At 50.0% G+C, this 15,656-nt stretch overlaps 1 protein-coding gene across 14 annotated transcripts in view; it reads right to left on the reverse strand.

Annotated features, from left to right (window-relative positions):
* The window catches only part of TOGARAM2 (TOG array regulator of axonemal microtubules 2), a 75,620-nt gene that overhangs the window by 21,836 nt on the left and 38,128 nt on the right, over positions 1-15,656 (reverse strand). For 11 of the 14 annotated variants that reach the window (XR_013526702.1, XR_013526701.1, XM_035272927.3 and 8 more), the window contains 6 exons: positions 14,256-14,406; positions 13,304-13,468; positions 9,487-9,637; positions 8,651-8,756; positions 7,498-7,733; positions 4,543-4,701 (listed from right to left, as the gene is read on the reverse strand). Coding sequence is in view for 11 of the 14 variants with exons in the window: in XM_035272927.3 (XP_035128818.3) it covers positions 4,543-4,701; positions 7,498-7,733; positions 8,651-8,756; positions 9,487-9,637; positions 13,304-13,468; positions 14,256-14,406 (968 nt within the window). In the remaining 3 variants the exon portion in view is untranslated. The remainder of the gene's footprint in view (positions 1-4,542; positions 4,702-7,497; positions 7,734-8,650; positions 8,757-9,486; positions 9,638-13,303; positions 13,469-14,255; positions 14,407-15,656) is intronic. The other 3 variants (XR_013526703.1, XM_054245089.2, XM_054245088.2) reach the window with 1 other exon arrangement.

Consider the following 15,656-nt stretch of genomic DNA (forward strand, 5'->3'; position numbering starts at 1 on the left):
AAAGCAATCCCTACCCAGTTAAAAAATGGATTCATAAAAGAATAAACATCGCCCATAATCCCATTACCAAGAGAAAATCACTAGTAAATTTGTACATATTTTCCTATAGTCTTTTTTCTGTGCATTTACTTTCTAGTTGATATCAGAATGTATATACAAGTTGCATCCAGTTTTTTTCACTTTATCATTCATTAATCATCTTCCCAAGTCCATTAAAACTCTCCGTAAACATCCTTTTTAATGGCTACACAATATGCTATTGAATGGCTATACCTAAATATACTCAACTTTTTTCTAACAGGGAACATTTAGAAGTCCGAGAACGAGTAAAGCAGAACAGTATAGGAGGGCATAATCAATCTACCCGATGAACAGTGGTAGCAGGTGAGGGAATCAAGGAGGGCTTCATAGAAGAGGTGACCTTTGGGTTGGGACTCAACAGATAAGTAGGAGTTCACAAGTTGGGTGGGATCTGGGATACATCAGAGGAAAAGGGTTATTTAGGACTATAACACAGTCTGACGTGTCCGCAGGGGGATATTTTGGAGAATAGTAAGCAGGGGTTGGGCACAGAAAACAGACCAGAGGAGAACACAGGACCCTGTTTAGGGAGACATGAAGGAGCTGGGCTTCAGCTTGCAGGCAACAAGAAGCTGAAGAATGATTCATTTGTACATTAGTCAAAATGTCTCTAGCAGCAGTGCGGAGGATGGCTCGGTGGAGACAAGGCTAGGGGCCAGGAGACTTATTAGGGGGCCACTATAAGGGTCCAAGCGAGAGCTGGTGCAGGCCTGAAATAAGGCAGTACAGTGAGGATGAGAAATCACGGTCAATCCAAGAGCTGCTGAGAAGGTTGAAACCACGGGATTTGGTAGCTGGCAGGAAGTGAAGCAGGAAGCATCTAAAATCATAAATCATATTTCACTCGAACCTAAGACTCCATTCATTGTAAAAGGCACCCTTACTTTATTTTCCACTAAGGAAAATCAGAAAAATTAAAACTGGTGATTTTCACAGCCTCCAACGACACTGCCCACGTGTGAAGGCAATCTTGCTACATGCTATCTCAGAAACAGAAGATAGCATTACTCGTCGGTATTTTTCTTCCTCAGTTCAGGTAAAGTTCCTATTGACTGCTTTGCAAAAAAATGTGGGATTTGGCCTTTCCTTCCACAGTGTTCGCTTCATTGATATCTAATGGATGGTCTCTGCTATGTGGCCATGACTTTTCTCATATACAATGATTCATTTCTATTGCAAGTAATAGTGTAATATTTCTAAGAAACTTTAAAAAGATTAAACTCAATAATTCTCCAGAGAGTATTCAAAAATCACTTCTAAAAATAAAGTTTACAAAGAAAGGCTCATAGTATAGTTCCTACAATGCAAAATTTAATTCAGAAATTAATACTCAGTGACAATGACCAAGTTTGTGAAGGTGTGGATAGTATAAACACATCATAAGCTGGGCACAGTGGTGCACACCTGTTGTCCCAGCTACTTGGGAGGCTGACTCAGGAGGATTACATGAGCCCAGGAGTTCAAGGCTGTGTGCAACGATCACACCTGTGAATAGCTACTGCACTCCAACCTGGGCAACACAGCAAGACCCCATCTCTTAAAAACAACAAAAACACCTATGTCATAATCACCGCCTAGCCCAACTGAAACCCAACAGCAACTGTGAAATGCCTCTCCTTGTAAGATGCATGCCGATTTTAAAGATATTAAAATCAAGGGAGGATGTGTGTCTTGAAATCAATGAAGTATGAGAGTCTCCATTTTGCCTCTCGGGTGGCTTGGTAAATAATGGTCACTTTTAATGATAGAACACAGTCAAAGAAGCAGACTTGGAGGGGAGGCAATGAGTTCATTTAGCGATGCTCAGCACTGGCAATGGCTGTAGGACATTGGATGGTGGGTCCCATGGAGGCTTTAGAAATAGGGGACTGGTGCTCAAAGAAGGGTCTGGACTGGAGGGAAAGACTGGGAAACCTCCAACTTTGCTCTGTGGCAGGCAGGGGCAGAACGGCCACAGAGGGACAAGGAGAATCCCCAGAGTACAGTGTCATGGAAACCGGGAAGGACAGAGTTCCAGGAGAGAAAAGGAAATGTGGTCAACATCACCCAGTGTAAGGGAGAGGTCAGAATGTTGAGGAGCGTCAAATCTGGAGAGATTTTAGACTTGATGTCCATCCCTCCACCAACAATTTAAAACCAACAAACAAACCAAAACCTTTTACTTCTTTTTTTATTTTAATTGCATGGCAGAGTTACACGACACTTTACTACATAGTAGAAGCTACACAAAGAATGGCTGTTTACAGACATTTCATCCTGCTCCTCCAGTCCCCTAAAACTCACTCTTCAAAGAGTTTGCCCCAAGTTTAATGGCAATGTGATTTGTGTTGTTTGTTTGTTTGTTTTTGCTTCTGTTGAGACAGGGTCTCACTCTGTTGCCAGGCTGGAGTGCAGTGGCCCTATTTCAGCTCACTGTAACCTCTGCCTCCTGGCCTCAAGTGATTTTCTTACCTCAGCCTCTCAAGTAGCTGGGACCACAGGCACAGACCACCATGCCCAACTAATATTCCGGTATTTTTTTGTAGAGACAGGATTTTGCTTTGTTGCCCGGGCTGATCTCAAACTCCTGGGCTTAAGAGATCCACCTGCCTTGGCCTCCCAAAGTGCCGGGATTACAGGTGTGAGCCACTGCACCTGGCCAGGTAATGTTTTGTTTTAATTTTTTATATCCATAGGACATTGGGGAACAGGTGGCGGTTGTTTACATGAAAGTTCTTTAGTGCTGATTTGTGAGATTTTGGTGCACCCACCACTCAGGCAGTGTACACTGCAGCCAATCTGCAGTCTTTCATCCCTCACCCCCTTCCCACTAGTTTCCCCTGAGTCCCCAAAGTCCATTATGTCATTCTTAGGCCTTTGCAACCTTATAGCTTAACTCCCACTTATGAGTGACAACATATGATGTTTGGTTTTCCATTCCTGAGTTATTTCACTTAGAGTAATAGTCTCCACTCTTGTCCAGGTTGCTGCAAATGCCATTAATTCATTCCTTTTTATGGCCTAGTAGTATTTCATTTTATATTTATATTTATATATATATATATATACACACACACACACACACACACACACACATTATATTCCATTATGTGTATATATTCATTGTGTGTGTGTGTGTGTGTACCACAGTTTCTTTATCCACTCATTTATTGATGGGCATTTGGGCTGGTTCCACATTTTTGCAGTTGTGAATTGCACTTCTGTAAACATGCATGTGCAAGAATCTTTTTTGTATAATGACTTCTTTTCTTCTGGGTAGATACCCAGTAGTGGGATTGCTGGATCAAATGGTATTTCTACTTTTAGTTCTTTAAGGAATCTCCACACTATTTTCCACAGTGGTTGTACTAGTTTACATTCCCACCAGCAGTGTAAAAGTGTTCCTTTTCACCACATCCCCACCAATGTCTATTATTTCTTGATTTTTTGATTATGGCTATTCTTGCAGGAGTAAGCAAAACCTTCTACCTCTCCACTGATATTCCTCATTTCAGCAAATGGCACTATTATTCGCCATTGTTCAGGGTAACACTTTAAGAGCATCTTCAATTCATCTTTGAAACCCTTACCACCTGCATCCTGTTGGCTCTGCCTTCAAAATACACCCAAATCCACCCCCTACTCTCCAGTCCGAGCCTCCAGCCCCTCTTGCCTGGGCTGTGGGAAAGCCATCATCTGCTGTTCCTCCTGCATCCCTGCCTTTTTCTCTCACTACCAATCCTGCAGCAGCCAGAGAGGTTTGTTTGTTTGTTTTTAAATCATAAAGGCTAGCAAGCATGTAAAGAAACACTCAAACTCATTATGAATAAGCAGGGGGGAAAGGGACTCTAAAACAATGATGAGCTATCATTTTTTACCCCTTAGATAGATTAAAAAATAGAAATCCAGACATTGCCGCACTGAGAGGCTGGGCAGGACAGAGGCGGATGCGGACCTCAGGCAGGGTGGGGCTGCTGGAGCGCACATGTGCGCCTGACCGGTGGTCCTGCCCCTGAGCATGTCAGAGGAGGTGCCATGCAATACTGTTTGCAGCAGGGAAGAACTGGAGGAACAGCAGGCACAACATCCCCAGGAAGTAAGCTCCAAGACAACAGGGGCTTCATTTTTCTTTTTCACTGCTGTATCCATAATAACAAAAAGAGTGATCATCAAACATCTCCAGAAAAAAAGGCCTGAATGGTCTCACAGCAAACAGTGGTGGGGTGAGGTAGAAACAAGAGCAACAGTCTCTGGGTAGAGGGGAAATGGAAGGCGAGAAAGTGAGGACAGGAAGTATGGACCCCTCCCTGAATGGGCTTGGCCTGACGGAAGGGATGGAACAAGAGCTGAAAGGAAAAGACACAGCTTCCATCTACCTGCCTATCCCTCTGCAGGGACCCAGGGAAGCTGAGCTGCGTGCTCCAGGCCTCTCAGGGCCAGCTGATTCCCCTCCCTGCTCCCAGGCCCGTGGCCCTGCCCTACCTGGTGTCCTGGTTGGAGTCCTGGGCCAGCCTCACCAGGTTGTGCACCAGCATGTCTGTGCTGTCTCTGGTGCCTGAGAGAAGCTTCTCAGCGCCGATCTGCTCCAGCACGGCCCAGAGGTGCTCAGCTGTGCATTTCCGGACCAGGGGGTTCCGGTGGCTGAAAGGAAATCATGGCCAGGGGTCAGTCTCAGGATGGTGGTGTGGGAGTCCCCAGACTGCAGACCTGGGTCTACCAGTACAGACCCATGCTTCATGCCAGCCAGGGGCTCCAAAAATACCCGTCCCATGCGAGCTGAGGGAAATCTTTAGGGAAAGAGCACTCACTTTCTACTAATAGGGTGACAGTGACAACGGGAGAGGGAAGGAAAGCCACATGAAGCCACATGACATTCTCCAATACACCGTATGCCACCATTCTTGGGTGCTTCCTGAGCACAGATCCTTCCTTCTGTCTAAATACCCTTCTCCATCTTCCTTCCACTTAGAAAAGCCCTATCTAACCAATGCCTCCTCTTCCTTCCCCAGTCCCACAGGCAGACTTAGATGTCCCAGCCACGAGTAGTGCCGTCTTTGTCCCCCAGGGAAACACTGTTGCACCCTTAGGGCTCCCACCAGACTGCCAGCTCTCTGTAGCCACGGACCAGGTTATCTGTCTCCCTTGACTAGGAAGTAAGCTCCCAAACAGGGGCTTCATTTTTCTTTTTCAGTGCTGAACCCATAATAACAAAAAGAGTGATCATTAAATACCTCCAGAAAAAAAAGGCCTGAATGGTCTTACAGAGAGCGGTGCTGGGGTGAGGTAGAAACAAGAGCAATACTCAATGGGTAGAGCGGAAATGGAAGGTGAGGAGGTGGAGGCCGGGAGTATGGACCCTCAACGGACTTGGCTTGATGGAAGGGGTGGGACAAGAGCTGAAAGAAAAGGACACAGCTTTTTCCCACCTGCCTGTCCCACTGCAGGGTCCCGGGGAAGCTAGGCTGCACTCTCCAGGCCCCTCAGAGCTGGCTGATTGCCTTCTCTGCCCCTAGGCCCCTGACCCTGCCCTACTGGTGTCCTGGTTGGAGTCCTGGGTTCCCCCTCTGTTGCAACCCCACTGCCCCACTGGTGCCTGGCACATCCCTGGAGCTTAGCAGAAACTTATTGCACATTTGCTGAGCTGAACTGAGACAGGAGGGAGAAGAGGGATTACTGGGTGAGATGATGGCCATAACAAGTGGAACCCGAGCTCCATCAGAGAAACCTGTCAGAATGGCACCTCTTTCTTTATTTTATTTATTTATTTATTTATTTATTTATTTATTTATTTATTTATTTTTGGGATGGAGGCTTACTCTGTCACCAGGCTGAAGTGTAGTGGCATGATCTTGGCTCTCTGCAACTTCTACCTCCCAGGTTCAAGTGATTCTCCTGCCTCAGCCTCTGGAGTAGCTGGGACTACAGGTGCCTGCCACCAGGCCTGGCTAATTTTTGTATTTTTAGTAGAGACGAGGTTTCACCATGTTGGCCAGGATGCCCTCGATCTCTTGACCTTGTGATCTGCCCGCCTCGGCCTTCCAAAGTGCTGGGATTACAGGCATGTGACACCACGCCTGGCCCCCTCTTTCAAAGGACCTGTATGTCCCCACTCCATCAGGCAGCCCTGACCCTTTTGTCCGCTAGAGTCCTACCCCAGTGAAGAAACACAGTGAGCACATCGGAGCTCTCCCTACTCAGCGTGGTCTCTGGACCAGCAGCACTTGCGTCTGAACCAGAATCTGCATCTCAGCAAGATCGCAGGGGACTCAGATGCACAAGCCACGACCCCTGGTTCTTGTTGACAGTGAGCTGTTGCCTGTCCCTCCGTGCCAGTACCCGTTATCCTTTATCTCACATCCACCCCATGAGCTACTATTATCATCATCATTTTTCAGGTGAGGAAGCTGAGCCAAAGGGAGGCATCCAGAGAAAAACACAATTAATTTCTCCCAAGTGAATTACAGACACAGGAGGCATTCAATGAATGTCGGGTACAGGCAGGCACTGTTCTAAGTGCACTTTCATGAGTCAGTCCAATTACTTATCATAACAACTTCATGAGGTGGACACCACTATTGTTCCCATTTTACAGATGAGTCAGCTGAGACGCCAAGAAGTGAAGTGACAAGCAGGATGTGAACCCAGGCGAAGTGGCTGGGCAGGATGTTGCCCAGCAGGATCTCAATATGCTATGGTGCAACTACTAAAGATCTCCCAGCTGGTCCAACAGGCCCGGGGACTACTGAGAAACCTCATGCATAGTGTAATGGTCCACTTCTGGGGTGGAGAGGTGTTTTGCTCTGTGGGAGAAGGGGCTTGGGAAATGCTTTTGGTTTTGCTTTTAGTGTGGGTTTTTAATGACAGGAGAAACAAATCAGCAGAAAGGCTCTAACAGGAGCCCAACACCTTCCCCTCTGCAGGAGCAGGCCCAGCGGGGCAAGCTGAAGTATTCGATTCTGCACCTTTCTCTTCTCACTGGCCCACATTTCATCAGAAAGCAACATGGCTCCTGGGGATGGAGGAGCTCCAGGGCCCACCCTCAGGCTGCCTCTGCAGCCCTGTCTACCGGGGTGCTCCCACAGCCACAGTGTGCAATGGCACCCTCCTTTTCCAGCCAGAGCTCCCTGCATTACCCTAGCCTGGCCGATGAAAGGTGGGAGAGAGGCCCAGTGCCTGGCATAGGGAAGCCGGAGTCTTCTTCCTCCCCCAGCTAAATGGGAGGCACCTATTGTGAAGTCTGAGGCGGTCGCCTTCTTCACTCTGAACCTCTGACCTTGGCCTCTAGCATCCCAAGGGACCCCTTGCAGCCTCACTTGCCTGCCTCCCTCCCTCCCTGCACCCTTCCCTCCTCCTGTCACATCCCAGGGCCTCTCCCCTCGACTTACTCTCCCTGACCTCCCCCACCCCTCAGACAACAGGGAGCCTCAGACAACGTACTAGACACCCGCTGAGATGAGGGCCACCAGGGAGCGGGCAGGGGTCACATTCTCCACCATGGCCCCCAGGGACCGGCCAGCTGCTCTCTGGATGAACTCGCTGGTGTTCCCCATCTTCTGCAGCAAGCAGCGGGCGATCTCCTTGGCCTCCTGGTCCATATTCTTCTTCAAGGCCTGGAAGAGGTCTCCCAAGGTGCTGATGGCCAGGCGAGACACCTTGGAGCGCAGGTTGGTGACCTTGGAGAGAGGAGAGTGGCCCTCCAGGGTTCTGGACCCTGACAAGAGCTCTGGGATGCATGGAGAATGGGCCCTGCTCCACCCTCTTCCTCCTCCCCCACCCTTCCCCTGATCTAAGCCTTGCCATGCTGGAAACGAAAACCCTGCAGCTGCTCTGAGCAAAACTGTCCCATTTCATTATCATCTGTTATTAATCTATATTATCATGGCCATCGGAAATGTGTACTGTCTTCAAAGCACTGATTTGATCTTGGCCGCTACCGTGAGAGTAGATGCCATGAGAAGCACAGTAGGCTGACTTGGCTCTAATTAACCTGAGAGAAAGTAACTGTATTTTTTCTGGATGCCTCACTTTGCAAAGAAAACAGAGACCCCAGGCCACATGCAGGAAGGTGGATGCTCCCGACACCGCCCAGGCCCCTGCGTGTCAACAAAACAGCATCCTCGGTATTCATCCCCACCCACCCCCATTGGGGCAGTCCACTCCTGAGAGCGGGACAGCCTCCACATGAGACCAAATACAGCCTCCTGCCTCTCTGGACCCAGCCTAGACCAAGCCCCAGAGCTATGAGCAAAAGGTCTTGGGAAGCACCACAACTGCCCTGGCGCTGGGGATCTGGCCCAGAGCACTCCAGCCCTCGTTAGGCATTTGAGTACAGAGGACCATGCAGGCTGACACATGGACATGTGGGATTCTTGTTGTTTCCATTCCCAAAGATTACAAATAAGGAAACCCTTGGCCTCAGTTTTCCAGTCTGAGAAATGGGTGGCTACCTCCTACCTCGGTGGCTGAAGACTGAGAAATAAGCAGGGATGCCCATGTTCCTGGAGCCACGGCCCCTCTACAGCTGCTAGGGGACTGCATCTAGCAGCCGCGGCAGGGCCAGATGCACAGCACACAAGCTGGGGGGCCTCACCTCCCCAGTCACCGCCAAGCACACGTCGTGCAGCCTCCCGATGAGGACCTCTGAGTGATAGGCTGCCAGGCGCTGGATGCTCACCAGGCCCTTCTCCTTTATCTGCCTGAGAAGCAAGGCCAGGCCCTGTTGCAGGAGGGTGGGGAGGGAGGAGTCCCACCCCTCTGCAGACAAGGGGCCCCACATCACACACCATCATGGCCCACCCTCACAGTGCACAGTAGGGTGCCATTCTATGGCCTCTGACCAGGGTTTCCTGGGTAACACCCTGGCCTGAAATCCTAACCACTCAGTAAAAGCCAGTTTTATGTGGCCTCTGGCCAGCCCTCAGCTCTGACAGTGCTGCATGGAAGCCCACCCCATGACCTGCCTGCGTCCTTGACACAAAGCCAACACCTTCAACAGAAGGCACTTGAACAGGGAGGACTGCAGGCAAGGAGGGCATCACAAATGTTCTGGAGCCCGAGGCATCGCTTTGCTCACGACCATGGTCCTGTATCCCCACAGTGGGAGGAGCACTTGGAGCAGATTCAATTTCAATCAGAGAAATAAAGGGCTTTCTTGAGCCCGTGGTGTGGAATCAAATGTATCCTTGCCATGCGTGACTTTGGCATGCCCCGGAGCCATGCACAGGTGCATGGAGAGGAGTCTCAGGGCACATACATAAAGCCAGGAGCACCACACACTCAGGCACACATGCACGTGCACACACATGCAGTCCTCCCTCCATGGTGCTGGAACCCCAGAGTGGGAGAAGAGGAAAGTTGGGGGCAGAAGCTAGTGCAACAGCCCCGCTTCTGGCCAGACCACAGCACGTGGGGCAGGCATATCCTCACCAGTCACTGCTGTTGAGGCACTGGAGTGCATCCTTCAGCCCCAGCTCTGGGTTTGAGAAAGGCCTCAGCTCCTTAAAGCCTCTAAGATCCATCTCCTCCTCCTCTTCCCATTCAGGAGACCCCAGTGTGAGCACCGCAGGTAATGAGTTAGCTGCATTCACAAGAAAGAAACAGCAGGCTTCATGCAGCAGGACAGGTAAGAGCCCTGAGTGGCCGCTCCTGCCACTGCTCACACGGGAGGCCGTGCCACCGGCCTGAGCCCACCTAACAGGGAGGGTGTACAGGAGGAGGTGGCTGGCGAGGCTGAGAAACCAGCGCCTGGGCTTCCCTGCCTGGGAGCCATAAAGACCTTCTAGCTCTACCTCTGGTTGACTTTTTCCCTTCCTGCCCTTGCCAAAGAGATTCTTATAAACAGACTTGTGATAAGTCAAGTGATGTCATGGGACAAAGCCCCCCAGTCGGGGGGACACCTCCAAACCTGCCTCCTCTGTGGTGAGGTGGGGCCCCCTGAGCCATCAATGAATGACCTCCCTACTCACTTTGGTGGCAGTCTGCCCTCATTCCCAACCAGAGGCCCATGTAAGCAGTGCCTCCTCCTTCCCTGCTGCTATGCAGCCTTTTGTGGGGTTGCCCACGAGCAGAGAAGTGGTCCAAAAGCAGATGGCTGGAGGAAGGCAATGTAGGTAACTGGCACCCACATGGTCCAGATGCAGCCATGCACACAGGGACCCACAGCAAGCAGTCTGTCGTGTTTTCTAGGCTCTCCTTCCCTAGGGACAGATGCTAGAATCATAAACTTCTAGGACAGGAAGGAATCTTACAGGGCCTCTGTCTAACCAAATGCCTTGATCACACAGTTGAGGTCTCAGAGGCCCAGAGAGGGTGGGGGACCCTCCACAGCCCCTCAGCTCCTCCGTCAGCACAGCCAGGACAACATGGTCCCCGTCCCAGTCCAGAGCGCTCACTTCCTGTGAATTTTCTCCCAAGCTTCACCTCCACTCGGATGATTTTCACCACAGTACAACCTGAGGTCCTGGGCAAGTCTGAGTGGAGAGGAAGCCCTTTATGGAAAGCAGAGACACAGCCAGGCGTGGTGGTTCACGCCTGTAATCCCAGCACTTTGGGAGGCCGAGGCGGGTGGATCACCCGAAGTCAGGAGTTCAGGACCAGTCTGCCCAACATGGTGAAACACTGCATCTACTAAAAATACAAAAATTAGCTGGGCATGGTGGTGCATGCCTGTAATCCCAGCTACATGCGAGGCTGAGGCAGGAGAATCGCTTGGCGTCAGGAAACGGAGGTTGCAGTGAGCCAAAATCGTACCACTGCTCTTCAGCCTGGGCAACAGAGTAAGACTCTGTCTCAAAAAAAAAGTGGAGACCCAAAGCTCTCACTCCTGGACTTCCTTCTCAGCACTGCCCTGGGCATGTGGAATGGTCTCTTCGTCGTTCTTTCAGTCACTCTCTGAGGGTCGGGAGGTAACATCCAACCTCCCCATCCTTCCCTGGGCAGCATGGACGAGAATGACATGCTGTCTGTGACGCTCTCTAAAAGAGGCTCAGTTTTCTGGAGGCAGCAATCCATCCTCCTGCCCCCCTGCCCCCTTCCCTGCCTTTACTACACCCTGCAGGGGCATTAGCATCCACTGGATGTAAAAACAAACCCACAAAAGGCACTGGCAGGGGGATTCCAGCCTCCAGTGTCCTGAGGGCTTGTGCTGCCTCCCCATTTGCCCTACCTCTGACAGCTTTCCGGTCCTATTCATATTTACACCTTCTGGTTCAGTCATTTCTACTTTTCACACAGAAAACAAAGGGAACTGGACAGATCCTGAACTGAGCTCACCTAAACCAATCCAGTCTCCCAAGAAAGGCCAGCCCTTCACAGGACTTATGAGGAGAATCAGGAGGACCAGCAGGTTTACAATCCTGAAATACTATCATTTCCAGCCAGACTAAAAACCCAAACTATGAAGCAAGGTAAGGGATTCTTTGTTCACTGTGAGGAGAGAGGAAGATGAGGAGGATTCAAATGCAGCTTCCAGGGAGTAGTAAAAGGAGAATGTTGGCTTTCTTTTTTTTTAACTCCCACAACCTAACCTACTTGAAGATCTTGTTTCTACCCATCCACTCAGCCACCAAACATAAAACAGTTCAAATAAAAAGGGACAACAGGCTGGGTCACTAACCAAAGTGTCAGTCTAGTGATCTTTAGATGGTGGCACTATGGGGCACCGTGACCTTGGGTGGCCTTTGCATCACTAGGTCTAATCCCAGCACTTTGGGAGGCCAAGGTAGGCAAACCACTTGAGGTTGGGAGTTCGAGACAAGCCTGGCCAACATGGTGAAACCCTGTCTCTGCTAAAAATGCAAAAATTAGTCAGGTCATGGTGGCGTGCACCTGTAGTACCAGCTACTCAGGAGGCTGAGGCAGGATCACTTGAACCCAGGAGGCAGAGGTTGCAGTGAGCAGAGATCACACCATTGTACTTCAGCCTGGGCAACAGAGTGAGACTCTGCCTTAAAAAAAATAAAATTTTGGGAGCCGCAGTGGCTCCGGCCAGTTGTCCTGGCGCTTGAGGAGGTGCTTGAGTTCAAGGCCAACCTGAGCAACATAACAAGCTCTCACTGATTAACAAAAAAATAACTAAATAAAATTTTGTTCTCAATATCAGTCATATCATTCAATTACCGCTTTCATGGTTTTCTGCCATATCTCTCCGTAGCCTGTCCTTTTATTTACATTGTATTTTTCTTCATATCACACCACTTTCAAGTCCTAAAGAATTTAATCTTAAAGGGAACTTTCACTACCATAAACTAACATTGTTTCTCATAGAATAAGATAAATATTTACAATGAAAGTAAAACAATGTTAAAAACTCTAGCTAAAAAAATTACAGGCAGCCTCTGATGTCTTTGAGCCTGAAAGAGGATCTCCTTGTTTAAAAGGAGAGGTGCTACCGTGATTGTAAGTTTCCTGAGGCCTCCCAGAAGCGGAAGCCACTATAGTTTCTGCACAGCCTGTGGAACCATGAACCAATTCAACCTCTTTTCTTTATAAAAAATTAAAAATAAGAAAAGAGGTGCTAAAGACTACCACCAAATTCAGACTTTCTACTTGAGGATAGAAAGAGAATTGAAAAGGGAGGCGAGCTGGTGGTACTTATAGCACAGAACTGTGCTCTAGTCAACGATCCCACACTTAAAGAAACTTCGACCAAGCTGTTTTTAAGTTTTTTTCAGTAGCAAAATCTTTCCAAATGAAATGTCACATGAATGCCCAGTATATAAAAGAGTGAAGTAAAACGGAAGCTCCTCTGGTAGAATGGGGACAGAGGAGCTTCCCCCTTGTCCTGGGCACAGTTCCCGAGGTGCCCTGGTAGAAGCTCTGGACCCTCTGATTCCCATCTGCAGCCAGCGCTGCCCAGCCCTGACATTTTACAAAGCAACAGGAAAGAAACCGAGTTCCTCCCCAACCCTCCCATCCTCTTCCTGGTGTTCTCAGTTACTCCCCTCCATGCTGTTTCCTCGTGTCTTTGGCCCTGGTGCGCTGGTCATTCCTCCAGGACATGTCACACAGGCTGGGCACATCACAGCTCCAGGTATGAGATCCCCCAGCCCAGCCCATAGACAATTATGAGTCCCCAACACTGTCTCTCCCTCTGGTAAGGTGACCACCACCCCAGGCTGCCTCCTGGTCTAACATGGACAAGGGGCAGAAGCAAAGCCACCAAGGTCACCTTTACCGTGTCTCAGGGCATCCCAAGGCAGCATGGGCAGAGGGACGCACGAGCCTGCTGGTCAGGCCTGCCCACCTGAGGCATGGCGAGCAAAGCGGGGCTCCTGCTTGCTGACAGGGATGCTGGGCAGGGAGGCCCGGCTGGCCCGCTTCCTCAGGATGACGCTGACATCGTTTCTGCGTGGGCTGCTCAGCCTACTGGGCACAGACAGGGTCCCACTGCCCCGAAGGGGAAGGAGGCCTATGGACACAGAGGAAGTCCGAGAACTGAGCAGGCCTGTTTCCCCCAGCCTCAACATCCTCCTTTGAAAATGGGCCCATGTCTGGGCATGCTGGCTCATACCAGTACCCCCAACATGTTGGGAGGCCAAGGTAGGAGGACGGCTTGAGGCCAGGAGTTCAAGACCGCCTGGGCAACATAGGGAGACCCCCATTCCCTATAGAAAATTTAAAAGAAATTAGCCAGGCACAGTAGTACACATCTATAGTTCCCACTACTTGGGAGGCTGAGGCGAGGGGAACCCTTGAGCCCAAGAGTTTGAGGCTGAGGTGAGTGCATCACTGCCCTTTAGCCTGGGCCACAGAGCGAGGCCCCATCTCTAAATAAATACATAAGTAATGAATAAAAAATTTAAAAAAGAAGGCTGGGCAAGGTGGCTCATGCCTGTAATCCCAGCACTTTGGAAGGCCAAGGCGGGCAGAAAACAAGGTCAAGAGATCGAGACCATCCTGGCCAACATGGTGAAACCCCGTCTCTACTAAAAAAATACAAACATTAGTTGGGCGTGGTGGCATGTGCCTGTAGTCCCAGCTACTTGGGAGGCTGAGGCAGGAGAACTGCTTGAACCTGGGAGGCGGAGGTTGCAGTGAGCCAAGGTCACGCCACTGCACTCCAGCCTGGCACCTGGTAACAGAGCAAGACTCTGTCTCAAAAAAAAAAAAAAAAAAAAATTAAAAAAGAAAATGGTCCCCTCAGCAGGCTATGAGAGCTCCTAACCTGAGTAAAACCCGCACCAGGCACCCAGTACCTTCCTTCATGAAGGCTCTCTGGGAGCCCACACCCTGGGGAGTGAGCTCCCACTCCGTGCTGGGCTCCTCTGGCCTCCAGAACAGCTCCATCTCCTTCATCTGCTTCAGCCGCATCTTCTCCCGGGCAGACTTGGAGATGGTGACTTGGATCTGGCACAAGGTCAAGGTAAACTCTATTAACCTCCATTCATTCAATCATCAACATGCAATCATCGAACATGTGTCTCCTGTGTGCCAACTGCTGTCCTGGAAGTGAACAAAACAGATGATTCCTTGTACCCCAAGAGCTTTGTGATGTGGGGGAGACACAATAAACAGCCCGATTGCTGATATCAGGCAGTACGTGCTGAAGGAAAAGTAAGGAGACAGAGATGACAGTGGCTTTTAGCCTCGAAGGCCCTGAGGGACTCCTGGAGGAGGTGAAGCTTAAGCGGAGACAGAAATGAAGGGAGGAGGTCTGCCCCACAGATTTCTAGGAGAGAAGTGTTGGAAGCAGAGGGAGTGAATGCAGAAGCCCTGAGGCAGGGGTGTGCTTGGCTGGTTGGGGACAGTGTAGGGGACACTGGCTGAGCTCTCTGAGTCAGAGAAGTGACAAGACACAAGAAGGGGCAGGGGGCAGGATCCATAGCACACAGGCCATGAAAGGGACTGGGCTTCTCCTCTGAAGGACACAGGAAGCCGTTTAAGGTTTTGAGCAGAGGAGTGAGCAGAGGAATGACATGATCTGACCTCCGCTGGAAGCGGCTGTGTCTACGTGTTGTTTTTTTATAAACTTTTATTTTGAAATGGTTTAAGATGCAAGAACAACTCGTAAGTTGTCAAAATAGAACCAAGACTTCCTGTGTTCCCTTCACTCTTCCCCAGTGATAATATCTTCCACATCCACAGAATGTTCTAACGTCTGTTTCTCTAAGGCTCATGCAGGCTGCTGCAGGGGAACGGTCTGGAGCTGGCTCACACTGGGAGCAGGAAGAGCGGTTAGGAGGCAGCTGAACATCCAAGCGAGAGGTGGCAGGGCCTGGACAGCCAGGGGGTGGTGGGACGGGCAGATTCCGGACATGCTTCTAAGGTGCAGCTCACTCTCTTCGCTGACATGTGAGGTGCAGGGCAAGAGAGGAAGAGAGGAGCCAAGGACACCTGAGATGGTTGGCCTGAGCCACTGGAAGGCTGGAGTTGAGTGGGTCTCTGGGGAGACAGGAGGTTTTGGGAGGAGAGTGTTCAAGGGTTCAGTTTTAGACACAGTCAGTTGGAAGTATAATTAGGCATTTAAGCAGACGTATTGAGTAGCAGCTAAATATGTGAGTCTGGAGGTCAGGGGAAGGTCTAGGCTGCAAGGGAGATGTGGAGTCCTCAGCATAGAGATTACAGTACTGAATGCCTGGACTGAACGAGGACCTAGC

Source organism: Callithrix jacchus, chromosome 14 (assembly GCF_049354715.1).
Source record: "Callithrix jacchus isolate 240 chromosome 14, calJac240_pri, whole genome shotgun sequence".
NCBI classification, from domain to species: domain Eukaryota; kingdom Metazoa; phylum Chordata; class Mammalia; order Primates; family Cebidae; genus Callithrix; species Callithrix jacchus.